General features: G+C 38.9%; 1 protein-coding gene across 1 annotated transcript in view; it reads left to right on the top strand.

Moving 5' to 3' along the window:
• lztr1 (leucine zipper like post translational regulator 1) overlaps positions 1-12,643 on the top strand; it is an 86,346-nt gene that overhangs the window by 63,926 nt on the left and 9,777 nt on the right. The window contains exons 16-20 of the mRNA XM_072247974.1: positions 2,467-2,623; positions 5,847-5,973; positions 6,652-6,801; positions 8,642-8,747; positions 9,643-9,723. Of these exons, the coding sequence (XP_072104075.1) occupies positions 2,467-2,623; positions 5,847-5,973; positions 6,652-6,801; positions 8,642-8,747; positions 9,643-9,723 (621 nt within the window). The remainder of the gene's footprint in view (positions 1-2,466; positions 2,624-5,846; positions 5,974-6,651; positions 6,802-8,641; positions 8,748-9,642; positions 9,724-12,643) is intronic.

Here is a 12,643-nt window from a genome sequence, read left to right as displayed (position 1 = left end):
TGTGGCATGGTGATCCATCCTGGTTTCGGGGTGGCCCCTCCCGTCGGTGCTCTCCCGTGTTTGCTCAGTGGAGGACAAGTGGATTTCATTTGTCTGTGCCTGAACTAGCGCGTGATGATCGGACTGCTGCGGGCTTGTTCTTGCCAACAACATCCCACACACCATCAATCTACACGGCATAACACTCAGGGAATTGAGTTATATAATTTTCTGCTATGACTGTATGTTTACTGCTGTCTTATGTGTGCTAGATTTGCCTTGGACTGTGTACGAATGTTGGTACTGTGTTTTGTGCCTCTGCTCCAGAGGAACATTGTCGGTATCAGTGTTTGGTTGGGTGACAATTAAATTTAAATTTTGAACTTAAAGATTCACAGCAAATCTCTGGAAGCCTTGAATCACTTCCATACCTTGGTAGTCACCTCTGAGGAAACAATGGGCACCGATAGTAGGATTCGCCATTGCTTTCAAGAGTGTCAGTAAAGCATTTAGCCATCTGAGGGGAAAAAGGGGCATTGATAAGATGGAGTCAAAGATCAAAGTACATATTTGTCAACATATACTACCCTGTGACTTGTTTTCTTGCAAGCACAAGAAACATAATAAAATCAGTGAAAAGGCAACAAACTGTGCAATACAAAAAAAACATAAAATAATAACAATAAATAAACAAACAAACAAACAAACAAGCAATCAATATCGAGAGCATGACATAGGTCCTGGAAAGTGAGTCCATAGGTTGGTGGAACAGTTCATTTTTTGGGTTAAGTGAATTTATTCCCCCTGCTTCAAGAACTTAATGGCTGAGGATAGTAACTGTTCTTGAAACTGGTGGTGTGGATCCTCAGGCTCCTGTACCACCTTCCTGATGGCAGCAACAAAAAGAGAACATGACCTGGATGGTGAGGGTCCTTGCTGATGGATGCTGCTTTCCTGTGATGTGCTCCTTGAAGATGTGCTCTGTGGTGGGGTGGGCTTTTCCCATGATGGATTAGGCTGTATGCTCAATTTACGTCCAAGGACACTGTTGTTTCTACACCAGGCTACGATGTGGCCAGTCAGTATACTCTCCGCCCGTGCATCTATAGAAGTTTGTCAAAGATTTAGATGACATGTTGGATTTTCGTAAACTTGGAAGGAAGTAGAGGCACTGCCATGTCTCTGAATCCAGCACAAAATTTATGGCCAAGACCCATCTCCCAATCAACGTTACAGAAGCTGACTGTTCATTCATTATTACTTAGGTGTTTGTGGAAGTCTACTGTGTGCAAATCGGTTGTTTCACGTGCTACAACAGTGCCTATATCTCTGAAGCAAAAAGTACATGAGTGCTGAAGAACTTTGGAATTAGCAAAACCTATAAAATGTACCATAATCAACACAAATACTTATTTCCCTTTTTTAATTGATTTTCCTAGTTTAATTATTGAACTTTACAGTTGAAACAGACACTGTTTGATTTTGGTTTTTGCTGCATAGTCGTCTCTTTCACTAATATTTGGTATTAGCTGAAGTGAGTTCCCTGACCATGCAGTTTTCATTAGAAATATTTTTTATGCTTTCTGTTATCCGTATGGGTGGGATTTTCTTTTAAAAGGTTTTTACACAGGGTGTACTGGTGGATGGAACGCCTTACCAGGTGGTGGTAGAGCTGGGTGTATTATCACTGCCTGTTTAGCCAAGTAAGCACAGCAATGTCTCCACTTCCTGGGGAGATTGAGATGAGCGCGTTTCAACACCACCACCCCCCCCCCCCCGACAATGTAACTGATTTTTTTGCAGGAACGCCATTGAAAGTATCCTGATCAGCTGCATCACCATATATCTGACCACAAAATCCTACAAAGGTTTGCACGGATTGATGAGAGTATCATTGAGGTCTCTATTCCACCCATCAGAGATATTTATCAAGAGTGTTGAATACACATTGTGAGTCGTCCCTCACGTCCATCCAACAATCTCTTTGATCCCTACCAGTAGGTAAAGGGTACAATAGCATCAGGACAAGGATCGTTAAGATGGGAAACGGATTCTTCCCTGAGGCCAATAGAGACTACTGAACTCCCTGCCACCATCCAGGTCTCATCATGTATGAAGCATCAGTTTACTTTTTGAGTTGTGTCATAAATGCACTTCATTTATTAATTTATTTGTGGTAATATTACCATTGTGTTATGTGTGAGTTGTATGTACTGTGTTGTGCACCTTGGTCCGGAGGAATGTTGCTTCATTTGGTGGTATATGTATGTATGGTTGAACGACAATAAACTTGAACCTGATTAGGTACATTTAAGAAACTCTTGGATAGGGATAGAAAAAATGGAAGTTTATGTAGGAGGGAAGGGTTATATTGACCTTAGAGTAGGTTTAAAGGTCGGCAGAACATCAAGGGCCATAGGGCCTGTACTGTGCTATAATATGATTTTTCAACTTCAGAGAAACTAAAGTTATTTCTTTTTGTTACAGGAATACTGTCTGAATTTTGTGGTGAAAGAATCACACTTTAACCATGTGATAATGACTAAAGAATTTGAGCATCTTTCCACTTGCTTAATTGTGGAGATTATAAGAAGGAAGCATCAACCCCCAACACGGATGCATTCTGATCAACCTGTTGACATAGGTAAAAATGAATTTTGCTTATATTTAGTTCTTTCTAATGGTTGCTCAATAGAATTATAATTCTTTTCCTTTGTTCTTCACTATTCCCCATTGTAAAGATTAGCAAAACATTAAACAGGCAGTGCATTAGACCATTTGCTTTAGGCAGCCCATAACTGGTATAATTGTTTGCAGGTTAAGCAGTCCATTTACGTACTGCATTGACAAGAGATACTTTACATTACCTCTTCATATTTCTTTCTTGATATAGGTTGTCTATCTTGGTATAGGTTGGAAAGACTTAGTAAGAAAGACATTAGGAGAGAAAAGTGGAATGGGAGATACGGTAGTCAGGAAGAGCAAACTTTGGTTCTAAGCACTAATGGACTGGAAGTAATAAAACATGAAACAAGCACAATTTGACTAAAAGCACATTAAAACTTTGGCACTAGTTAGACTGGTTGGAAGCAGAAGTAGAATGCCTCTATTCCATTATATAGTGCACTTACTGATAAAGCAGCCAGTCATTCCTACATAAAACTATTATAGATTTTGTTTTAATATCTGAAGCTATTAAAATAGTCGAGTATTTGAAAAGATACATTTCCCGTTCAAATAGTTTACTTCATTAAGGCTGTGCCCAATCCCTGGAATTTTGGAATGTCTTCACCAGAGTATTAAAACAGCTCAAGAAAGCTGTTTGCCACCTTCTACAAGGGCAGTTGGGGAAGGACAATTTTTTTTTAAAAAGCTGGCAAGGGCCAGAGACACTCAGATCCTGGAACTAGTACAATGTAAATTGTATAGATAAAGGTAGACCCTAATATGAACATGTAGATTTCCTCCAGGTGCTCCCACAGTCCAAAGGCGCACTGGTTAGTAGGTTAATTTGTCATTGTAAATTGTCCCGTGATTAAGCTGGAGTTAAATCGGTGGGTTGCTGACTCAAAGGGCCAGACGGGCCTGATCTGCACTGTACCTCTAAGTAAATAAATAAAGAGATCTCAAAGGAAGTACTGAAGAAATCTTTTGGTAGGAGAGTGGGATATGGAATTTGCTGCCACAAAGAGTAAATAAAACAGAACTTGTAATGCTGGAAATCTAAAATGTAAAAAAATCATTCAGCAGGTCAATATGGAAAACGAAACGGCTAACATTCCAAACTGAAGACCTTTCGTCAAAATTGGGAAAGAGAGGAAATGTGTTACTTTTAGATTGCAGAAAGGATGGGGAGAAATGGCTAAGACAAAGGAAATATCTGTGATAGGAGGAGCCCAGAGTTACTATGGGAATACACTTGGTGGTCACTTTATTATGTACACCTGTTCATTACTGCAAATATCTAATCAGCCAATAATGTGGCAGCAACTCAATGCATAAAAGCATGCCGGCACAGTCAAGAGGTTCAGTTGTTGTTCAGACCAAATATCAGAATGGGAAAGAAGTGTCTTTGACTGTGGAATGATTGTTGGTGACAATGTGGTCTGAGTATCTCAGAAACTGCTGTTCTCCTAGGATTTTCACGCAAAACAGTCTCTAAAGTTTATAGAGAACGGTGTTAAAAGCAAAACCATCCAGTAAATGGCAGTTTTGTGGGTGAAAGTACTTTATTAATGAGAGAGATCAGAGGAGAATAGGCAAATCTGTATCAAATGTCCTACAGATAAAATCATGCTTGTGGGGAGAGGAGAGCTGAGCCAATATTACAGATGTATGGTCTCTGAGAGAATTGGCCAGTTCTGATAAAAACAGGAGTACTTCAGTGAGTGTAGTTACTGGGGGAAACTAGTTGAGCACATAAGGGTAAATGGAATAAAAAGTTCTATTGATGAGTTAGATGAGGAAGGATAGAAACTCATGTAGAGCATTAGCAATGGACTATTTGGACCATATGAACTGTTGTGTGCATTAAATACAAAGTTCAAAATAAATTTATTATCAAAGTACATATATGTCACCATATACAACACTGAGAATCATTTTCTTGCGGGTATTCAGGGTAAATACAGAAAACGCCATAGAATCAATGAAAAGCTGCACACAAGACAGACAAACAACCAATGTGCATAAGACAGCCAACTGTGCAAACACATAAAAAGTAATATAAAAATAGAGAAAGAACGTGAGATAGAGTGCTTGAAAATGAGTCCATAGCTTATGAGAATAGTTCAGTGAGTGAAGTCATCCCCTCAAGAGCCTGATGGTTGAGGGGTAATCACTGTTCCTGAACCTGGTGATATGGGTCCTGAGACTCCTGTACCTCCCTGATGGGAGCAGTGAGAAAAGAGGATGGCTTGGTTGGTGGGGTTCCTGAATGATGGATGCTGCTTTCCTGCAATGCTGCTCTTTGTAGATGTGCTCAGTGTTGGGGAGAGCTTTACCTGTGACAGACTGGGCTGTATCACTACATTTTGTAGGCTTTTCTTTCAAGGGCGTTGCTGTTTCATGTCATTTCAAACCTTTGCAAACTCCTAAGGAAGGAGAGGCGCTAGCATGCTTTCTTTGTAATTGCACTCGTAATGGGCCCATGACAGATCTTCTGAAATGCTAATGCTGAGGAATTTAAAATTGCTGACCCTCTCCACCTCTGGCCCCTGATGAGGATCATGGACTTGTGGTTTCCTCCTCTTGTAGTCGATAATCAGCTCCTTGGTCTTGCTGACATTGAGTGAGAGGTTGTTGTTGTGGTACCACTCAGCCAGATTTTCAGTCTCCCTCCAGTATGCCGATTTGTCACCACCTTTGATTCAGCCAACGATAGTGGTGTAGGCAAACTTAAGTATAGCATTCAAGGTGTACTTAAGTATGTTACTCACTGTCATCAAAATCAGGTTTATTATCACTAACGTCATGAAATTTGCGGTTTTTGAACAGCAATACAGTGCAATACATAAAATAAACTCTAAATTATAATAAGAAATATACATATGAAAGTAACTAGTGCAAAAATAATGCCCTGGTGTTCATGGGTTTATTGTCCTCTTAGAAATCTAATGGCTGAGGGGAAGAAACTGTTCCTAAACCATTGAGTGTGTGTCCACAGGCCCCCTGTACCCCCTGTACCACATGATAGTCATGAGAAGAGGGATTCTTAACGATAGATGCCACCTTTTTGAAGCATCATCCTTTGAGTGAAGTGCTTGTGGCTCATTACATTCATTTTTGGTTGAGCAACTTCTTATTACAGATGTCAGAATTCACTGTTTATTGTCTCTTGACCTTTTTATCTTTTATCTTACCATTAGGCACATCTCTAGTCCAGGACATGAAGAGCTATCTGGAAGGAGCAGGCATGGAGTTCTGTGACATAACACTGCTGTTGGATGGTCACCCCAGGCCAGCCCATAAAGCAATACTAGCCGCCCGGTCCAGGTCAGTAATAATTGACACATTAAAACCATTTCTTCCTTTGCTGGTTGCTACTGCACCTCCTCTTAGACACTGAGGCTGGATCTGTTTGAATTTTGTATCAGTAAATCATGAGATATTTTGGATATTTTTTTAAATTTACAGCATAATTTTTGAAATCCTGCTTCTGCAATTCCTATTCCTCCTCCACAAACAAAGTTTCCCTGTCTCTAAGAAATTCTTTATTCTTCCCAGCATGTGTCGCTATGTTCAAACATTTTTCCCCACTGAGCACAGCTGATGTCATGACCCATCCATATGTTCTTCATGTTGGGAATAATGACTGGCACCGAAGTTACTTGCATTACCTCTGTTAACCATGTGCCTCTGAAGAAGGCTGGGCTGTGTGATCTGTAAATATTAAGCAATGCCGTCTATTTAAACAAGATAAATCCCCAAATCCCCAAACATAAGCTCAATTTTGATTGAATTATATCAAAATTGATTATTTAACTTTCTAATCACTTGCCAGACTTAATAATACAATTAAACTTTTAACACTATTTTTCCAAAATAAGCAAGTTAAAGTACAATGTGCTTTCAAAATATTCTGACTATTTCTATTCAAGTCTATTATCTGACTGTTAATATCTTGTACTGGGATCAGTTGATTACTGTTATTTATGCATTTATATTTATTAGTTATTTTGAAGCCATGTTTCGGTCTTTCATGCCTGAAGATGGACAAGTTAATATTTCTATTGGAGAAATGGTACCAAGTCGACAAGCTTTTGAGTCACTCCTTCGCTATGTGTACTATGGTGAAGTCAACATGCCTCCAGAGGACTCTTTGTATCCTTCTCTAGTCCTAGTCTCACTTACGTAGCAGCAATTCCATCTTCTGTCTGGGAAGATTGCACTGCTAAGCAAGCAGTGGCAATATACGCTTTTGCTAAATTAGTCACAATAACAATATTGATTCAAATCCATTATTCATCATACGGAAAAACTGATTACGCTGGTCACATTCTCAGTTGTTTTAAAAAGGTAGGTGCAGAAAATTTGAGCAAATATTGGATTGCAGTTACTAGGCTTGTGGGAAAATGGGAAAGAGGTGAAATTATATGAATAATATATTTTTACTATAGTAATTTATAACATTTTTATGCATTGCACTGTATTGCTGTGGCAAAAACAACAAATTTCACAACATATGTTAGTGATATTAAACCTGATTCTGAATAATAAGGAGCTCAGCAAGTCAGGCAGCATCCATGGAGGGGAATAAACAGTCGACGTTTTGGCCTGAGGTGCTTCATCAGTTCTGGAAAGGAAGAGGGCAGAAGTCAGAATAATGGGCGGGGGGTGGTGGGGGGAAGCGGAGGCAAAGGAATGCAAACTGGAAGATGATAGTAGAGTCCAAGTGAGGAGGATGGTAGGTGGGTGAAGTAAGAAGCTGGGAGGGGCTAGATAGACGAGGCAAAGGGCTAAATTTCAAAGTTGAAAGTACATTTAATATCAAAGTATATATACAAAATACAACTCTGAGATTCATCCTCCCACAGGCAGTCACAAAACAATGAAACACTATGGAACCCCTTCCTAAAACAAAAACATCAGACACCCAATGTGCGAAAAAAAGAATAAATGTGCAAATGACAAAATGTGAGCAAACACAGAATATCAACATCAAACCAGAAATTCAGGAGCGTTCAGTTCAGCGCCACTAGCTGGCTACAGAGTCAGACTTGACCGAAGCACTCCAGTCATACCAATCACTCCAATCAAGTCGCTCAAGAACAGCACAAGAGAGTAACCAGAATCCAGTAACACATGAAACATTAACCTCAAAGTCCCCCAAAATGAGTCTGTGACCATGAGCCTCGCTGATCAATCCCTGCAATGTTTAACACAAGACTCCTGCACTTTCCTCCGACAGCAGCTAGAGAGAGGGAGAGGAGAACCGATCAGACACAGGCAGACAGCACCTGTCCATCCTTTGATCTCGTCTTTGTCAACTTTAACCTTGCTCGATATGCCTCAATCAGAGAGAAGCAATGGAGTCGATCATGGGCTTGCAGATTTCCAAGCCATACACTCTGTTTCCAACCTCCCTGAGCTCCCTCAGAGACAAGAAAGTACCAGATCACTCAGTCAGCCCAAAAATACACCATCAAAGGGTTAATCACAGGTTCCAGTCGCACACAGCTCAGTAGAATCATAAATAAAGAAGGAATCTGATAGGAGAGGACAGTGATCCATGGAAGAGAGGGAAGTGATGGGCATGGGAGGATGGTTAAAGGGTAACTAGCAGCATTGTACTTGCAGTAACAATACCGCTCAATTCCATCAAGCAGGTCAAAGACCTGCTGATGGAGCAACAGCACCTTCCTTATATTACTGGAAGTATATCACTGTCCTTTCATCCTCATCAAGTGTAAACTTTGGATCACTCTACCCCAGCAATGAGAAAGCACCTTCTCCACAAACAGTTCAAGAATATCTTACCACCAACTTCTAATGGTAATTAGGTATGAACAATAAATGTTTTTTTTTCATTGAAGCCAAAGTCTCAAAATAAAAGAGAAACCCAAAGAGGATGACTGACTTCACTAATTGTGGCGCAAGTTAAATGTAGGTATATCTCTACAATTTAATTGTGAGATAAGTTTCCTTGACATCAGTTTTACAGATACTTGTTTTCTGCACCTTATTATTATGGCTTCACAAATAATAGACTGCAAGCATATTGTAAACAGAACCTGGAAATGAATGTGACGGTGGAAAATGTACTGCAGGTGAATTGTCTTTTAAGTTTGTTGCAAATGTGCCATCAGTTCCTATTTGGAAAGTCACCTTCACACTTCAGATGATTTTTTACTGGACTCTTCTGGTGATATTGCAAGTTAACAATGCTTTTATCTAGATGAAATCATCTAAGGTTTGTCTGTTTATTTTCTAGTGAAAAGTTATTATTCCTGTGTGCAGAGATTAACTATTTTAAGTGTATTAGCAAAGTAAATGAATTCAGAATAGTAAATATAAAGCAGTAGATTTGCTTATCAAAATACATAGCATTTTCTTTTTTTAAAGGACAATTTTTACACTTTCCTCGATTAACTTCAGAATTTCCATTCTTGCAGTGTATTAAATGAAAGTTTTATTTGAAATAGGTGCCGAGTATATACAAAATATTACTGTATCACTTAGTGTGTTCTTATTTGATTTTAAATCGCATCTCTGCAGAAAAATATCCTGACTACACCCTAGAAATTAACTACAATTCAAACACAAGATAATTTGCTTATCTCAATCATTATCATAGTTAAAACCTTCAGTTAAAAATACTTTCACAAAACCTCTGCCTTGGTGCTTTTTTTTTCACCTCTATTATCAGGAAGCCATGGTATTACTCTTTAATATTTTATTCTGCCTGGAGTTTCCAATGCCCTCTTATTTCTCAAGATTTAGTTTCTTGTCATTCATGTGCTGCATTGGCAATTGCTTTTAGTTATCCTGGTTTTCCATTATCTCCCTAAATTCCAGCTTCAAAGATTATACCCATCTGTTCAATTTTTTTTGATTATAGGAGGAAATGTCTCTAATATTTTCTTAAACAGGACCTTAATGTTCAGTCAATAACATTACAAATAATCATAATAAATAATTTAAATAGTTCTTCTTTCTCTTCAGATTCTGGAAGCAGCTGATAAGACTCAGGCCTTGGATATGAAGAAGCACTGTCTTCACATTATTGTACATCACTTTACCAAGGTAGGTAGGGTTCTGTTTGACTCAATGAGAGTCTGTTGTCCTTTTATACCATCTTGACTATAGCTGGAGAAGTCTTATCCTTTCATTTGAGGTCAAGACTAAGAAATTCTTAAACAAATTTGTAATGGATATTACTGTGCTATGATTGCTGCATAGATTATCTTGTGATTGCAATATAGTTTTAAGGTTTGTTTTATATATTCCCTTCATCTTTCTTTTGTACTTTTCCCACTGCCTGCTCTGTATCAGTTTTTGAAACTTGAGCGCAAATTATTGGGCTTCCACCAATTTCTGGGAATGAATCCTGTCAATGTTGGCTGGTTACTAAGTTTGAGTTTAGTGTGCATATTCTCATGGTTCTTGACACTGAGCATTTTACTCCACTGCCAATCTGGCAATGACACCATCTTTAGGGTACTAATGTTACCAGCTTATCTTCCAACCTATCCTGCTTTCCTCGCTGCACTATGAAAATGAGAACTTCGTCATCTCAAGGATTGATTTCTCCACCATTGTCTTTGGCACTCTCTTTGTATCTGCACTTTGCTAACTACAGCTGATCCAGAGCTCCATAACTAAATTTCCATGGGCTTTCAAAGCTCATTGCCATCGAGCAAGACTACTTATGCAACTCAACAGCACTTGCAAAAGGAAAGAGATGGTCGCATTTGTGTTGTTCAAGCATGCCTTCATACAGCCCAGAGATGAAGTTCCTTCCTTTTTCTGCACAGCCAGAATGTGATACAGACACACAGAGGAAAGACTTGTGATCACAAAACATCACTATTGTTTTATTCAGGCGAATGCAGCAAAGATTGATTGAAAATTAATAAAAATCTGATAACTTGGAGGTAAATGGTTCACACTAATTCCTGGTACTAGAAAGGAATATGAGGGATATACATGGCACGTGATGCAAATACATAGTTCTGTTCAGCACAATATTGAAATTTTGTCAGTTTACTTCTTGTGCTAATGCCTGATCAAAGAACCTTGTTGCGTGAATGCAATGACAATGTATTCTAGATATTTTTGTCTATTTCATGTGATATTGTAATAATCTGCACTTAATGTGAAATAAAACATCAATTATAAAAGCTGAAAGCTTCAACAGTGCATAAAAACCTGCCTTATTACATGATCGAGCAATCTGAATTTTTGACCAGTGAAATACTGTATTTAATTTCTGTATCTTCATAGGGTGTGTGTCTATGTAAACCTTAAACTGTTTGATTTAAATTGATTTGAGAGCATTATATTGTGGCATGATTAGAATTTTTTCTTAATCTTTGGATCTTTGCAATTCTGTTTTTTTTAAAAAAGGATATGATCCAGGCATAATCTGGCAATAATGTTATTGCTCCCTGATGAAAGGAAACCCTATTTTTCTTTGTGGCCTCTTGTGTTTGTTCTTTCATTATCACTAGATTCTTGTGGTAGAAGTTCAATGCAATTTTCCCAGGAAGTACTGAACATACCTGCCAGATTCACAGCCTGCTATATTAAGATAAAAATGTACTTTTACATGCAATAATATATGTTGTAAGAAGAAAACAAAGCAGTTAACGTTTCTCTTTAAATCACTTATGACTTTGAAATGATGTCCTTGCTTTGATCAAGTGTCTCTCAGCCAGGGAATAAAGCCAAGGAGGGCATTACAGTAATCTCTCAGCAATCTGAGACAGGATAGAAATATTACAGGTGATATGGTCGAGTAAAGAGAAGGAGGTTATAAAAACACTAGTTTGTCAAAGGAGAATATATATGTAATTTGCACTCAATTGCCACTTTATTCGGTACACCCACTCGTTACTGCAAATATCTAATCAGCCAATTATGTGGCAGCAACTCAGTGCGTAACAGCATGCAGACGTGGTCAAGAGGTTCAGTTGTTGTTCAGCCCAAATATCAGAATGGGGAAGAAATGTGATCTAAGTGACTTTGGCACCAACAATCATTCCATGGTCAGACAGGGTGGTTTGTGTATCTCAGAAGTTGCTGATCTCCTGGAATTTGCACACATAACAGTCTCTAGAGTTTACAGAGAATGGTGCAAAAAGCAAAAAACATCCAGTGAGCAGCAGTTCTGTGGGCAAAATGCTTTGCTAATGAGAGATATCAGAGGAGAATGGCCAGACTGGTTCAAGCAGACCGGAAGGCAATGGTAACTCAAATAACCATGCATTACTAGTCATGTGCAGAAGATCTCTAAACATACAACGTTTCAAGCAGCAGAAGACGACACTAGGTTCCATTCGTATACCTAACAAAGTGGCAACTGAGTGTACATTTGTCCTGCCGCTGGATACCCCCCTAACACCCCCCCATCTAAAATGTTCAATTTCTAGTCAGTTCTTGTTTCACAATGTGTAATTTTTACCCAAATCAATGTGCAACTTCCCTGCAATCCCAGGTATGAATCTTTGCTACAAAATTTGAAATCACAAATTCATTGAAATTTCCTTTAAGATTGCATTCAGGGCTTGAGGAATGATTATAGCCTTTGTGTCATTTTCCATACCATCCTACCCCAGTTTCTATCTGCTATCAATATGATGAGTAGATGAGGAGGATGGTCCTCAGGTGAGTTACAGCTGGCTACTATTCCCACTCATGTAGTTAAGTTTGAACTCTCTCCAGAATCTAACCTTACTGTCCTTCTACTTTTTATTAAAAAAGGTGACTGTTTTCATGTGATTTTGTCTTCTACTGCGTAGGTACTAGCCCTAGAATTCCCTCCCTCAGTCTGGGGTGCCCTGGAGTGCAGTGGTTAGGGTAACTCCATTACAGCGCTAGGAACAATTCTTGCTGCTGTTTGAGAGGAGTTTGTACATTCTCCCCACGAATTGTGGTGCTATTGTTTCCTCCCACATCCCAAAAACATGCACGTGAGTAGGTTAATTGTTCACACGAGTGTAAT

This window comes from Mobula birostris, chromosome 31 (assembly GCF_030028105.1).
Source record: "Mobula birostris isolate sMobBir1 chromosome 31, sMobBir1.hap1, whole genome shotgun sequence".
NCBI lineage: Eukaryota > Metazoa > Chordata > Chondrichthyes > Myliobatiformes > Myliobatidae > Mobula > Mobula birostris.
The sequence above is the reverse complement of the archived record's forward strand: the minus strand, read 5'-3'. Positions and strand labels throughout refer to the sequence as shown.